The 13,869-nt window shown below is 34.1% G+C and overlaps 1 protein-coding gene and 1 long non-coding RNA gene across 3 annotated transcripts in view; both read left to right on the forward strand.

Moving 5' to 3' along the window:
* LOC108976788 overlaps positions 1-4,191 on the forward strand; it is a 74,268-nt gene extending 70,077 nt beyond the window's left edge. For both annotated transcript variants that reach the window (XR_001993982.1, XR_001993981.1), the window contains exon 4: positions 4,061-4,191. This is a non-coding gene — a long non-coding RNA (uncharacterized LOC108976788). The remainder of the gene's footprint in view (positions 1-4,060) is intronic.
* Positions 4,192-4,228: 37 nt separating this feature from the next.
* LOC108976786 (transcription factor E2f1) overlaps positions 4,229-13,869 on the forward strand; it is a 10,823-nt gene continuing 1,182 nt past the window's right edge. Inside the window, exons 1-4 of the mRNA XM_018946102.1 lie at positions 4,229-5,502; positions 5,622-6,422; positions 9,303-9,525; positions 9,599-10,531. Coding sequence (XP_018801647.1) covers positions 4,930-5,502; positions 5,622-6,422; positions 9,303-9,525; positions 9,599-10,531 — 2,530 coding nt within the window. The 5' untranslated portion in view covers positions 4,229-4,929. The remainder of the gene's footprint in view (positions 5,503-5,621; positions 6,423-9,302; positions 9,526-9,598; positions 10,532-13,869) is intronic.

A 13,869-nucleotide genomic window follows, 5' to 3' on the forward strand; every position in this document is an offset into this window, starting at 1 on the left:
ATCTTTATTTTGTAATATGGAAATATTTTTATTTTTGTTTTTTTTAATTCTACAACTTTTTGATTTATTTTATTTTAATTTTCTTTTATTTTTATATATTTTTTAAATTATCTATTTGCTGTTAACGCTTGGGCATTACTAATTTGCCGAGTTCAGCATGCTTTTTTTTAGTCTGTCCAACACCATTATGCTTAAGCTGCATTTGTTTTCATGTTGTCCCTACCACTTCTTCTTCCTCTGCTTGTTTGTTAAGCAAGATGTCAATAAACTCGAATTGTACAAAAATATGCTAATAAATAGTTGGTGGGGAGGCTCACAATTATGAAAGACAGTAAGAACAAAAACAAAATAAAAAATAACTACAACAAAAAAAAAATATGTTCTTATGAGAAGTAACGCTATTTTAAAAGCCAAGCTTTGACAAATATGCGTAAATAAATAAGTATATTTGCATGTATGCGTGTACCATACAAACAAACAGCGCATTGGGAATTGAAAAGCAGCTGGGAAGTGAATGATAAAAAACTAAAATCAAATAAAAATTAAAAAAAAAACAATAGGAAATTGGTAAGTGGTAAAAAGTAATTCATTTGAGCTTTGGAATGGGGTCGCACGCGTTTTATTCTTCTTTGTTTAAAGCAATGAATGATTGTTATATTATATATGTATGTATTATGCTTGTATGTATATGAATCGATTTAGCCTTATCCATCTGTCTGTATATTTGGAGATATTGATCTTAATTTTCTCACACGTATTTTTCTTTCCGAAAAGCTGCTCTTTTGTCGAAATCGCCGATATCGGACAACTACAGCTTATGGTTGCCATACAAACTGAACGTTCCGAATCAAATGCTTGTATAAAAACTTTTTCATTTTACGAGATATCTTCAAGAAATTTGGCATAAATAAATTTCTGAGGCATTAGTGCAATCTCCAAAGAAACTGTTCAGATCGGATCAATATAGCATATAGCTGCCATACAAACTGAACTTTCCGAATCAAATGCTTGTATAAAAACTTTTTCATTTTACGAGATATCTTCAAGAAATTTGGCATGAATAAATTTCTGAGGCATTAGTGCAATCTCCAAAGAAATTGTTCAGATCGGATTAATATAGCATATATCTGACATGCAAACTGAGCGATCAAAATCAAAATTTCAGTTAATGCCAATTTTTTTTTTTTTAACGCTTGCTTTGATGACTTATGTTTAAATTTGATAAAACAGCAAACAATATTTCCTACCCAGAACTTGGCATAACTAAATTTTAAGTTTCAACTGGAAAAACGCGTTGAAAAGTAACTTACACTATACTTACACTATATTTTTGATCTCATTGTGGAGTTGCTGCTGAATAGCTAGCAACAACTACCAATGAAACAACGTAATACGGAAAGCAGTTTTGTCCCTCCAATTTGGTTTACAATTCTACATTGAGAGTTTTTCATAATTTCCAGCCCAAAGCTCGTACGACAACTGCTTGATACCATTCCAAAACTATTTCGAATTCAATAGCGACGCAAAAATAGTATTCTATTTGAAAAATTAGCAATTTATGCATTTGCTTTGGCCAGCATATAGCGTAAACTAAATGTCATACTTTCCTTCCTGTTAATTAACATACAAGCGATAGCTTTAACTGTCTTGCTGCTCCTCCACCTTCTAATGCTACAACTTTGCGGATCTTTACAAACATACATACATGTGTTTGTACATATATCGTGCATATATACAAACACTCGTACGTTCTCATGCATTACTCACTCCCCATTGTCCAGCTCGAGTTGGCTGACCTCTTGCATACATAAAGTGGAGTAGTAGTAAAATATTTTAAGACCAATATAAACTGACTTCTAGTCGTCGTCTAGTGACTTTTGCCGTTCTGCCTTTTCTTATGTTTGTAATTTTATTTTTGTTTTTAATTTGTCTCCTCCCTCTTCCACTTGCTTTTGGATTGTATGAGCAATGCTTTATGTTTTTTGAAATGCTCAGTGTTCAATTGTCGCTATTGTTGTTGTTGTAATCCCATTTACTACACTTTTTTATTATTTATGACAATTAAGTCTTTTATCTCTTGTAATTCATTGCAAATGCACAAAAATATTGTGTGCAAATTTCGTCATGCAAGTAATATGGCAAAAAAAAAGTGACCGTAAAAGGAAGTTAAAATAATATTTATCATAATTACATATTTATTGTCATATATGCATGAGCTTTACAAATAGCAGCGATAAAAAGAAATCATTACGCACACAATGCCCATTCGAATAACAACTTTTTTTTTGCTCTAAATTTATGTTCCAACAGCAATCGAAATATAAGCGAATTGTTGCTCCCATATTAACAGGGGCATTTAGCTAATACTCGTTTTAAAATAGACAAAGCTTTATAGCCATCAATGTAAATGCGTAAGAGACTTAGGACTCAATTGAATGCGATAACTGCTTGATTCAATCTTATATTTTTATAACGCAAATAAATACAAGTATACCCATATGTATGTACATTAGAGCGGGCCGATTTTTTTACTATAAAATCGCATGTGTCGGAAATGTGCTACGGATTCAAATGTACATATGTACATATTGTCACCTAAAATGCAAAATAACGTAACATCACTTTGCAGAAGTGCACAAGTGAAGGAAAAACGTTGTAATAGAAACTATTCAAATTGAAACAAAATTTGAGTTTTGGTTATAAAATGGTTAGATGTTGGTTATATGTTGGTTATATATTGGTTATTTATGGCTTATATATTGGTTATATATTGGTTATTTATTGCTTATATATCGGTTATACTGGACAGCGGTAGCTTAAAATGTTATGATACATACATATATACAATGTGATGTAGTAAATCGTAAGCAATAAAAAACTCAATTTCAAATTTTTGGTTGATACATTTTTTAACATTTTAGGTGACGCTATACTTATATTTCGAATTTTTGTGTGTCATCAAGAACCTGCAAACAAGAATATTGAATTTTTAAATCGTTTTTGAAATACCCTTATATGCGCAATGAAAATGTTCTTAAAGTATACTATTGCTGTTGTTATGAATAGTTGAAAGGAAGGTTATATCTTTTCAAATCGATAACTCAGCTCCAGCAATCTATCTTTAAGGGAATATTCTATTAAAGAATTAAAAAAATAAATTTTTTTTATATTTCGAGTGGTTATACCTTTAAAAGAAAGATACTAAACTTTCAAATTGGTATTAAAAAAAATTTCTTGTGTTACTTTGTTCAAACTGGTGCGGCCCGAACTGAAACTTTAAACGCATTTCTCTCGAAACTGTTTTTTCTGTAATTTCAATAAATAACTAAAAGAAAAATTGTTGTAAGAATATTGTATTGTATTCGACTACTCAGAAGTTACATGGAATTCATGCCTCTAGACTAGAATACCCTCTTAAACACGTTTTTGCCGAAACAGCATTTTTTCAAATTTTCTCGAGTGGCTATTCGGTGACACATGAAGATGCCGATCACTATCAATTTTTGTTTTCTGCATAATCCATTTATATAGTTTTCTAAACAATGACCTACCAGTATTTTGATCCAGTCATCAAATCAAATTTTGGCAGGCCAAAAACGAGCAATATTTTGGGTAAAATTCAACATTTTTCGAACGCCGCCATTTTGTTAGGTTTCAACAAGCACGAAAGCCGACAGTGGATAACCTTGCTTGTTTGAGCGCCGTCGAAGATCGCCTCGAAAAGTTTTTAATTTTTACTTCAAAAAATTTTCCAGTGTATACTGAAATATTTCTAAAAATTCGCTTAAACTTTACAGTGCATACTGAAAATATTTTTAAAAATTCGCTTAAAATTTTAAAATATTTGATATTTTTTTAAAAATCGAAAATTGCAAGTTTTTTTTAAGTTTTCACACAAGTTATGGCACACAACAGCTTTAAAAACACAAAAACACTTATCAATAGTTTTTCCTGCCTGCTACGCAAATATTTAGTCTAAATTAAAGTCCAAAATATTTTTATTTTTTTTAATTTCATATAAAATTGTTATTAATGCTCACTTTTTCTTCTTAAATTTCAGATGAAAATAATCCTTAGGTGCTAATTTAGTGAATAAGAAAATTTTAAGTACAATAAAAAAGTTATCAACCGCAACAGCAACAACAACAACCACAAAACAACTAGTATAACTCAAAGGAATAAAGCGAGAAACCACGGAACCAGAAAGTACTAAATCAAAAATATAAATAAAAACAAAAAAAAAAAACAAGAAAAAAGTTTTTAATTAGAAATCAAATAAATTCAAAGCTCTCTTCTTCGTTACGAGAAGCGGCGTAGTGAGAAAAGGTGATTAAAGCAAGCGGAAATAGTAAGACTAAGCAAATAAACTGCCAGAGAAATGCGCATTGAACAGCAACACAACTACAAAAACAAAAACAAAACAAATTGAGCACTAAACGAAAAAAGTAGAAAGCTAAACGTCGATGAGTACGTACAATAAGCCAACAAAGCCAAAATTAATGAAGGAGAAACGAAGCGAAAACGCAGAGCACATAACTTGGGAAAAGTGAATATCACGTTTAAAAAACCTAAATAGTCTTACAGATATACTATATTTTTATAAGTAAAGAGTTTCTAAAACTAAGCAGAATAAAAAAAGCAACAATTTTACAAGAAAAGAGCGAAGTAAAATTTTAGTTTAAAGTTAATGCACAGTTGCAGCCGTAAGTCCACAGCAGCAGCGCTGAGAATCCGCAAGCAAGTTCAACAATCAACACGTAATCGTAATCCAGTAAACGCGGTTTCGCGAGAGCAAGCAACAACGCAAACGGTTTCCACGCAACAACACATACACACACACCGGCGTTTCTGCTTATTTATTAGTCGCTGACAGACACAGAGCGGCCGGCACCTAGGACAGACAGACGCTCACACGCGAACCGCGCAAAGATGCCCAAATATTTCATAGCTACGGCGGCAACAACAGCGGCAGCAACAACAGCAGCAAATACGGCCTACAACAATAATAACGGCGGCAGTAGCAACAACAGCAATAATGGTACATCGCAAATGGTTATTAAATCAGCGGTGCGGCAACTGTCCTACGACGTGGTCAGCACCAGTGGCAAGAACACAACGAAACGGAATTCCAATACGGCATTTGTGACAACGTCATCCTCCGGCTCGTCATCGCCCGTATCGATTATGATGCAAGGCGGTGAGCACCATCAGCGGCAGCTAAAGACACAAGTGATTAGCAGTGCAGCGTCGGCGCCGACAGGCACGCATCTGCTGGATCATGGCTATGGTGTGACGATGAAGCTACAACCATCGACATCGGCGTCGACATCAACATCAACGGCAGCGGGCACAGCGGCGGCGGCGGCGGCGGCGGCGGCGGTGACGACGACGACGACGACGGCGACGGCAACGGCGTCATCTCATTTCACCGGAAAGTACACGTCGACGGTGGCGACCAGAAATCCCTCTGATTCCACACCACACATAACGGAGTACTATAAAGTGAGTGTGTGCGCCTTATATGGCCCACATACATTCATATATACATGCAGTATACATATGTAGATAGTATATTAATTTACTTATGAATGTTATTTATTTTTCCGTTTCATGTGTTGCAGCAAGTGAAACGACGTAATCCCACACCTGTGTCCGAACAAAGCAGCCACCCCAAGAAACAAGCCAAACATCAATATGCGTCCGATGATTTTTCCAGCAATGTGGTGGTGGTACAACAACAACCGCCACGCTCACAACAATACCAACATAAATCCACCAAACAACAAGTGTTGGTGCGCACTAGTTCACAAACACAGCGCGTTGCATTGTCAGCGCCTGGCTCAATGTTACAGTTCGCTGCGCCCTCACCGCAACCACAACGCCCGCCATCGTCTGCCTCATCGACTTCGTCGTCAATTGCATATAAATCGGGCACACCCTCATCCGCCTCTTCATTACCCGCCTCGAAGCGCACACCTGAAGGCAATCGTGCCGACACCTCACTTGGTATATTAACGAAAAAATTCGTCGATTTACTGCAAGGCTCACCGGATGGCGTTGTTGACCTCAATGATGCGTCAACCAAATTGCTGGTGCAAAAGCGACGCATTTACGACATAACGAACGTGCTAGAGGGTATTGGCATACTGGAAAAGAAATCGAAAAACAACATACAATGGAAGTGTGGCAACTCACTGGTGAGTTCGGATCGTACGCGCGAAATGCAATTGGAGAATGAAAGACTCGAACAAAAAGAGAATCAGTTGAATATGCTGATCGATCAGATACGTGAGGAATTGAGTAGTGAGATTTCGAATAACAATCAATTGGCCTATGTGACGCATACCGATTTGAAGAGTGTCGATCTGTTTAAAGATCAGATAATAATTGTTATTAAAGCGCCACCAGAAGCCAAACTTGTGGTAAGTATCTGTAAATAACTTATAATAGGGTATATTATGTTTATCATAGGAAATGTTCAAGACCCTATGAAGATTATATATTATTATATGATATACGATCCGTTTGTCCATTTCCATTTGTCTATCCGTCTGTATATACACGATCCAACGTCTCAATTTTTGAGATATCAGTCTAAAGTTGTGCACACCTCCTTTACTCCTCAAAGTGCTGCTCATATGTTGCAAACGACGATATCGGAATAATATAGCATATAGCTGTCATACAAACTATTGAATCAAAATCAAGTTTTTGTATGGAAAACTTTCTTAATTTACAAGATATCTTCATGAAATTTAGCATGAATCATTGCCAAGGGCAACACTACAATCTCCTAAGGTTTTGTTGGGATCGGACTGCTATAGCATATAGCTGTCATACAAACTATTCAATTAAAATCAAGTCTTTGTATGGAAAACTTTCTTAATTTACAAGATATCTTCATGAAANGACTGCTATAGCATATAGCTGTCATACAAACTATTCAATTAAAATCAAGTCTTTGTATGGAAAACTTTCTTAATTTACAAGATATCTTCATGAAATTTAGCACAGTTTATTGTGCACAACAGCCCTGCAATCTCTAAAGAAATTGTTCAGATCAGACTGCTATAGCATATAGCTGTCATACAAACTATTCAATCAAAATCAGGTCTTTGTATAGCAAACTTTCTTATTTGAACAAATATCTTCATGAAATTTAGCACAGTTTATTGTGCACAACAGCCCTGCAATCTCTAAAGAAATTGTTCAGATCAGACTGCTATTGCATATAGCTGTCATACAAACTATTCAATCAAATTTAAGTCTTTGTATGGAAAACTTTCTTATTTGAACAAATATCTTCATTTAATTTTGTATGGATGAAGGTAACACTGCAATCTCTCAAGATATTGTTCAGATCGCACTACTATAGTAGCATATAGCTGCAGTACAAACCGTTCGTTCTATATCAAGTTTAAAATATTTTTATCGCCTTTTGAGTTGCAAGAAATATTTTTCTTTAAGAAATGCAACTATAAAAGGTTATATAGCTACATTGCAATCGAAATTAATTTTCTTGTTTTTTTTTTGTTTTCTTGTTTTTTTTACTAACTATTAAAAGTTACTTATACGCCCAGTGCGCCGCATAAAATTGTTTTAGTTAACTGATTAATGTGAAAGTGTTTCGATACGAGTGTATATTCTACACCGCTAATTAAAATTTAACTACTTATATCTAACTGTTAATGGTGTCAAACGTCAAATTGTAGCATATTATGTACATTATAGTATATGTAAGAGTTATTAGTTACTCATACGCCCTGGTGGCACTGAAGTTTTTATTAACAATTTCTGTTGCAAGCAATTTTTATTTATTTATCTTGCCAAATTCATATTAAAATTAAAACATATTAACTGGTGAATTTGATATTGCCTGAATAGCGTGGATTTTTTCATTATCTATTACCAGATTGTGCTGCGGTTGGCTGCAATACATATTGAAATTGGCAAAAAAAAAACAAAAACGTCCATACTTGAAAGAGAAACTCTATCGTTAATTAATGCAGGCATTTCTAAAACAAAGTGAGCGCATCACATTTCATTTCGCTGCACGACATTACTGTCTGCATACCTTTCGCTGGTTCGGTTGTGCTATTTATAGCAGTTTTAATATTAAAAGACGACAAAAAAATTGTATGAGACCAAAAATCAATTTAAAATTCTTTTCGTTTAGCAAACCATATTATACACGTATAAATATTATCGGAGTTTACAATTTATTGTTATATGCGAAGTGAAAGTTTTCGCTGATTAAAAGGCTGCACCAACCGAACACCGCATACAAAGTTTAAATGTCAAAATATTTACAAAATTTAAACGTCAAAATATTTCGTAAGACACTAGTGCATTTAGCATGTATATACATATGTAGCAATAGCATAGCAATTTGTTGCAGCAGCATAGCCGGAAACTCATGGCACACACGCGTTGTTGCAACATAGAATAGGCAATAGATAGAAATGGCGGCCAAAAGTACAAGTAGCAACACAAATAAAATGAAATAATGACAACGCAAACGAACAGCGTCTCCTGCCGGCAAGCGCGTGTTAGCCGTTTTAGCGCAAATACGAAACACAGCATATCATTTCTAAAAATATACCAACACGTTGTTATCCACACACACAGCAGTCTATGCAAATAAATATGCTGTGATTGTAGCATTTCGTCTCTAATATGCCAATTTACGGTTTTCAAATGTACATAGTACAGGAATATTACTGCGTCTCGCAACTTTACGCATAGTCACATAATGAAAATTTTTTATTTAAAAATATTTGAATTTTGTTTAAAAATATTTGAAAAATTTTCTATAAAAATTTTATGAATTAATTTATATGAGCATCCCCTCTAATTGCTACGCCACTGTCGATACACGTCGCTTGTCGAACGCAGATCGTTCAGATCGGCCTTTTATTCGGCTAAAATTATAAGCGAAATGCGTAACGAATGTATAACGAAATGTTTATACGTTAATATGTGTGGGTATGTGTATGCGTATGTGCCAAACCAGACAGTCAATATAATCTTAGGGAACAGCAGCAAATGTCCGCATTCATTTAGACGTTGGCAGTGTACTAAATTTCGCGCGTGTAGACTCGAAATAGTCGCCAACTATTTTCGTGCCCATCATTTTGTTGCGAACTGCGGTATGTTAAGTAAATCACTGGAAATAGCTACGCTGTTCAATAGAAAATATTTGTTATTTCGTGAAATAAAATTATAAATTGTATTACTAACATTTTGTACGTGCCCAGCATTGCCAATATATTTATTGATTGTTCACACTTCGTTTTTTACAGTTACCTGACACACTTTGTCCACGTGAAATCTACGTTAAGGCCGAGAATAATGGCGAGATTAACGTATTCCTGTGTCACGACAATTCACCCGAAAATTCGCCAACATTCTCATCGCCCGCCGCCCCGCCATACCGCCAGCAACCGCATCAATTCAACGATCCGCTTTTCAATGATATCAGCCGATTGACACCAAGTCTTGATGACGACAAGCGCATGCGACTTGGTAACTTCACTATTATACATAATCACAAATTAATTGAATTAATTTTTTTTTTTTTTTTCTGAATTTTCCACAGGTCTACCCCCACTCTCAGCGTCAAACGCTACGACTACCACGTCCACGGGCAATACATATCCCGACAGTGCCGCACCCATCGTACGCTCAGCACAACGAAATCTCAATAAATCGATTGAGGATGCTGCACGTCAAATCGCTGCTGGTGCGGCCAATGGTGCTGGTGTCGATGGTGCAACCGATTATAATTGTGATATCGTTGGCAATTACCATACACAGCAACAGTCCAGCAGCAGCAGCCATTCTGTTACGCATGATGGCAACGACTACACCATACAACCGACTCTGACGCGGCCGGTATTGACGCAAGCCGAAGCTGAACGCATTTACGAGCAAGATTTCGATTGTGAAATGTTTGGCAAACGTAAAGTGAACGCGGCGTACGGTGTTGCCGGTAGTCAAAGACAACAACAGCAACAGCAACAGAATAGTGATTCATCAAACCACAATACGCTTAATAGTTGTAGTAACAATAGGAAGGCAGGTCTTAAAAACGATGTATCCATGGTGAATAGTGCAATTGAGGAGCATAAAACAGCCGTTGAAGCAGCAGCGGCTGCAGCAGCGACATCAGTTACTGCTGTAACGGCGGCAAACACAACAGTTATGGGCACTACAGAAACGCTGGCGACATCGGCTGTAAATAATAGACGGGAAGCTGGCGACGACGAAGCTGCGGCAGTGACAACGTCAGTGGTGTCGTCGTCATCATCAATGGCTATTACGCATAATACAACAACCTCAATGTTTGGTGGTGCCGGTAGTGCAGTGAACGCCAGCCGGCATTCCTCCAGCGATAGCGGCGATATCAGCCGCTTGGACTCACATTTGGCGCACATGGTCGATTCGAATGGCGGTACAGGCGTCCGGAACGCACTCATTTCGAATTCATTGAACCTGCTGAGTCCACCGCCATTGTCAGGCGTGCAGAACTGTAAGCAAAAGTTCCTAACTTTCATAGCCTTAGTTTGCCATGTAGTTGTAGCTTGCTTTTATTTTCTAAGTTGTAACTGTTTACCTAACGCCTTTTTTACCGCTTTTGCGTTTCACTTGCGCACAAAGTTTACAACAAAGCACACGAATTTTCAGAAAATGCCAAATCATGCGATTGTTGCGTGTAATGTGGTTAGCTTTTTTTTATATTTTTTAAATAAAATTTAATTTTTTTTTTTTAATTTACTATCACTTACACATACATACTAACACGCTGTATATACTGAAATTTTAATTAGTTTTTATATGGCATATAAGTAAATATATGTTGCCGAAAATTTATATTTGGTTGGGGTCTAACCTCTCGCTCACAGTATTACATCAAACTCGCCTGCATACATAACTGTAACCAGCGTCATTCATCATTTTCGAAGTGAAAAACTCTTGACGGGAGCTCTGGCTGTGATTTGCGTTTCACAATCAAATTTCATTTCGCATCACAGTCTGAGTTCTTGCTGAGCGCTTTTCAAAGTTCAACAACGAGCCGGAAATTTGCGTTCCAACGATTGAGAAATGCAATACGAAAAAGGAGTTACCACGCTTGACAGTAACAAAAATAAAAAACGTGAAAAAATTGCCTTAATTTTTATAAACAATAATAAATTAACAACTACAATAATTGAAATATAACTGCAAAAGCATACACATAGCGTAATTACATGAAAGCGGAAAATTTCGTGCTTCGCTGTACTTGATAACCACATTTCAAGCTACTCGCAAACATACTTAGATATACAACAAAATATCACATAAACCATTAGCACTCACAATATTTTTGTACATAATCATACACACACATACATACGTACATTAATAAATTTGGATTAAAACACTATAAGGGGTTATATACAGTTGGTAGGGCGAAAAAACCGAATTTTCCAAAAAAAAAATTTGACAAAACCTTTCAATTCATTGCAGCAAAAATTTGTACACCTATTCTGGTAACTTTTAACTGTATTTTAAAACTTAAAATACTTAAAAATATTTATTTGGAAAGAAACTACTGCTGATTACCGGGAGCTCCCCTCCAAAAAGATGTTTTGTGGTGACCCCTATATCTCTGAACTGAATACTCTGTATATTTTTTGAAGCATTTTTCGTTAAAGTAATGTTTAATCTAGCAGTTAATCGAAGGTATAAGAAAAAAATTTAATGTTTTGACAAAATGGCGGTTTCTCAAAAAAAAAAAAAAATTGATTTTTCGCCAAATTTCGGTCTTAAATTGTTTATAAAAAAATTTTAATCAGCGAGAAAAGAACTTCGTTTAATTACTAAAAAATATATTTAAAAAGCTCGTGCTAAAATTTGAGACTAATCGGTTTAACGGTTTTCGAGTAATGTTGGTCACAGACTTTGAAAACACCATTTTGAGCAAAACTCGTTTAATGTTTGGTCTTGAAAATCGAAATTACGTTTTATTGATTAAAATTCACTATAATATAACGCAGATGTATATACATATATCGACAAAATTTTTAATTTCTGCCAATCATGTAAATATAAGCAAATTTCGATTTTTTTGTTGCAATAAGCAGACTTTCTTCTGCTGAAAACTCGTGAAAAGGGATTTTACGTTAGTTTACATTTTAGGGGGCGATTTACATATATGTGTGTAAGGAAAAATTTAGTTTTTATTGATTTTTTTGTTTATTATTTAGCTACATTTTATGATTTACTATATGTATAATTTTATTTTTCTTTCATTATAAATTTGAACTTTTTTTAAAAGCACACCACGAGAATTCAGTTCTCAATTTGAAATATCGTTATACAAATGCATAGATTACAATCAGCTCGCAGAAATATTAAGTGGGAAGTCTGCAAAAGCATAAATAAAACGATGAACTCGATAATTATTTTTTATTATAAGCAAAACTTAGCTGTTGGCTGGCTACAACTGCACAACATCAATATCAATTAGCCAAACAACTAACAGCTGCAGTTTAGGCAAAAATATTTCGAAACAAAACCGTTCGGATTTTGTATACAACTTTTGGCTAATAAATTAGGCTCTGGCACTTAAGCAGACACACTCCTGCGTATACATTTTTTTTTTTCAAATTTATGTCTCAAAAACGTACAAAGCTTGGCTGCACTTTCATATAGTTTTGCTTGACTCTTAAATTTTGGTTTACTATGTTTTCACGATTTCCGCCTTTTCCGGTTAAAAAAAAAGTATTAAATTTATGCACACATTTGTTTTGTTTCGTACTTTTATTTAAAAAATGCAATGTGCGCGTTTTTAATTTTTAATTAATTTAATTTTATTTTTTATATGCAAATTACACGTCTTGACCGTTGAAATATATATACACATATATGACAAATCTCTAAAATTATGTATAAAAAACAATAAAAAATTTATCGTTACCGAATTTCGCTACTGGATCGTCCGGCATATAAGTGCTAAACTGTCTTAAAATGTCAAAAATTAATTGTTTTTCAAAAAATCGACAAGTTACAAGCTTATAATTAAATAAATAATTATAATCAACAAAAATGTAATTGAGGAAAATTTGTAAAAATTCATTTTGGGACTGAATTCTCGTGGTTCTGCATTGCATACCATGACGAGGTAAACGTATTGTAATTGAAATTTTGTAGCACCATGAGATTCAGCTCTAGCGTGAATTTCAAAACGTTTATATGGTCGCTTTCACTAATAAATACAAAAAAAAATTTATATATATGTAAATATACATATGTAGGCGTTTCTAAATGGTGTTTAAATATGAAAATTATGAAATACACTATTTTTTAACTTAAACATTGCTATTTATATTTAAAAGGGGAATATTTGACTTTTTTGTATTTGAAAGCAAAAAAGAATTAATATAAACGATAATGCGAATTTTTTATTTGAATAATCAGAATTAAAAATTCAAAATTTATTTAATTTTCTGAAACTCAGAATTAAAAACTGATAAACTATTTCTAATTTTAAAAAGGGGCGTAACAACTTAAAGTATTATTTTTCAAATCAAAAGGTTGAATAAAAGGATTAAAAGTAAAAAAAAAGATTTATTGAAAAAATATAATTAAAAGTTATTAAAGTTATTTCTTTTACACAAGAAGTACTAAACTACTTTAAAATTTTAGAAAAATAAGCTTTTTTTTCAAAAATTACAAGTGTAATATTTTAAGACATTTTATAAAATAATAATTTAAATAAAGTACATTTTTTTTATTACTTTGGCAAGCCTTTCAGGGATCAATTTTTTGATTTTTAATTCGATGTTTTGGATGAAAAATTTGGTTTTTTTTTCAACTAAGATTTTA

The sequence above is a fragment of the Bactrocera latifrons genome, unplaced genomic scaffold (assembly GCF_001853355.1).
Source record: "Bactrocera latifrons isolate USDA-ARS-PBARC rearing strain unplaced genomic scaffold, ASM185335v1 scaffold_8, whole genome shotgun sequence".
Lineage (NCBI taxonomy): Eukaryota > Metazoa > Arthropoda > Insecta > Diptera > Tephritidae > Bactrocera > Bactrocera latifrons.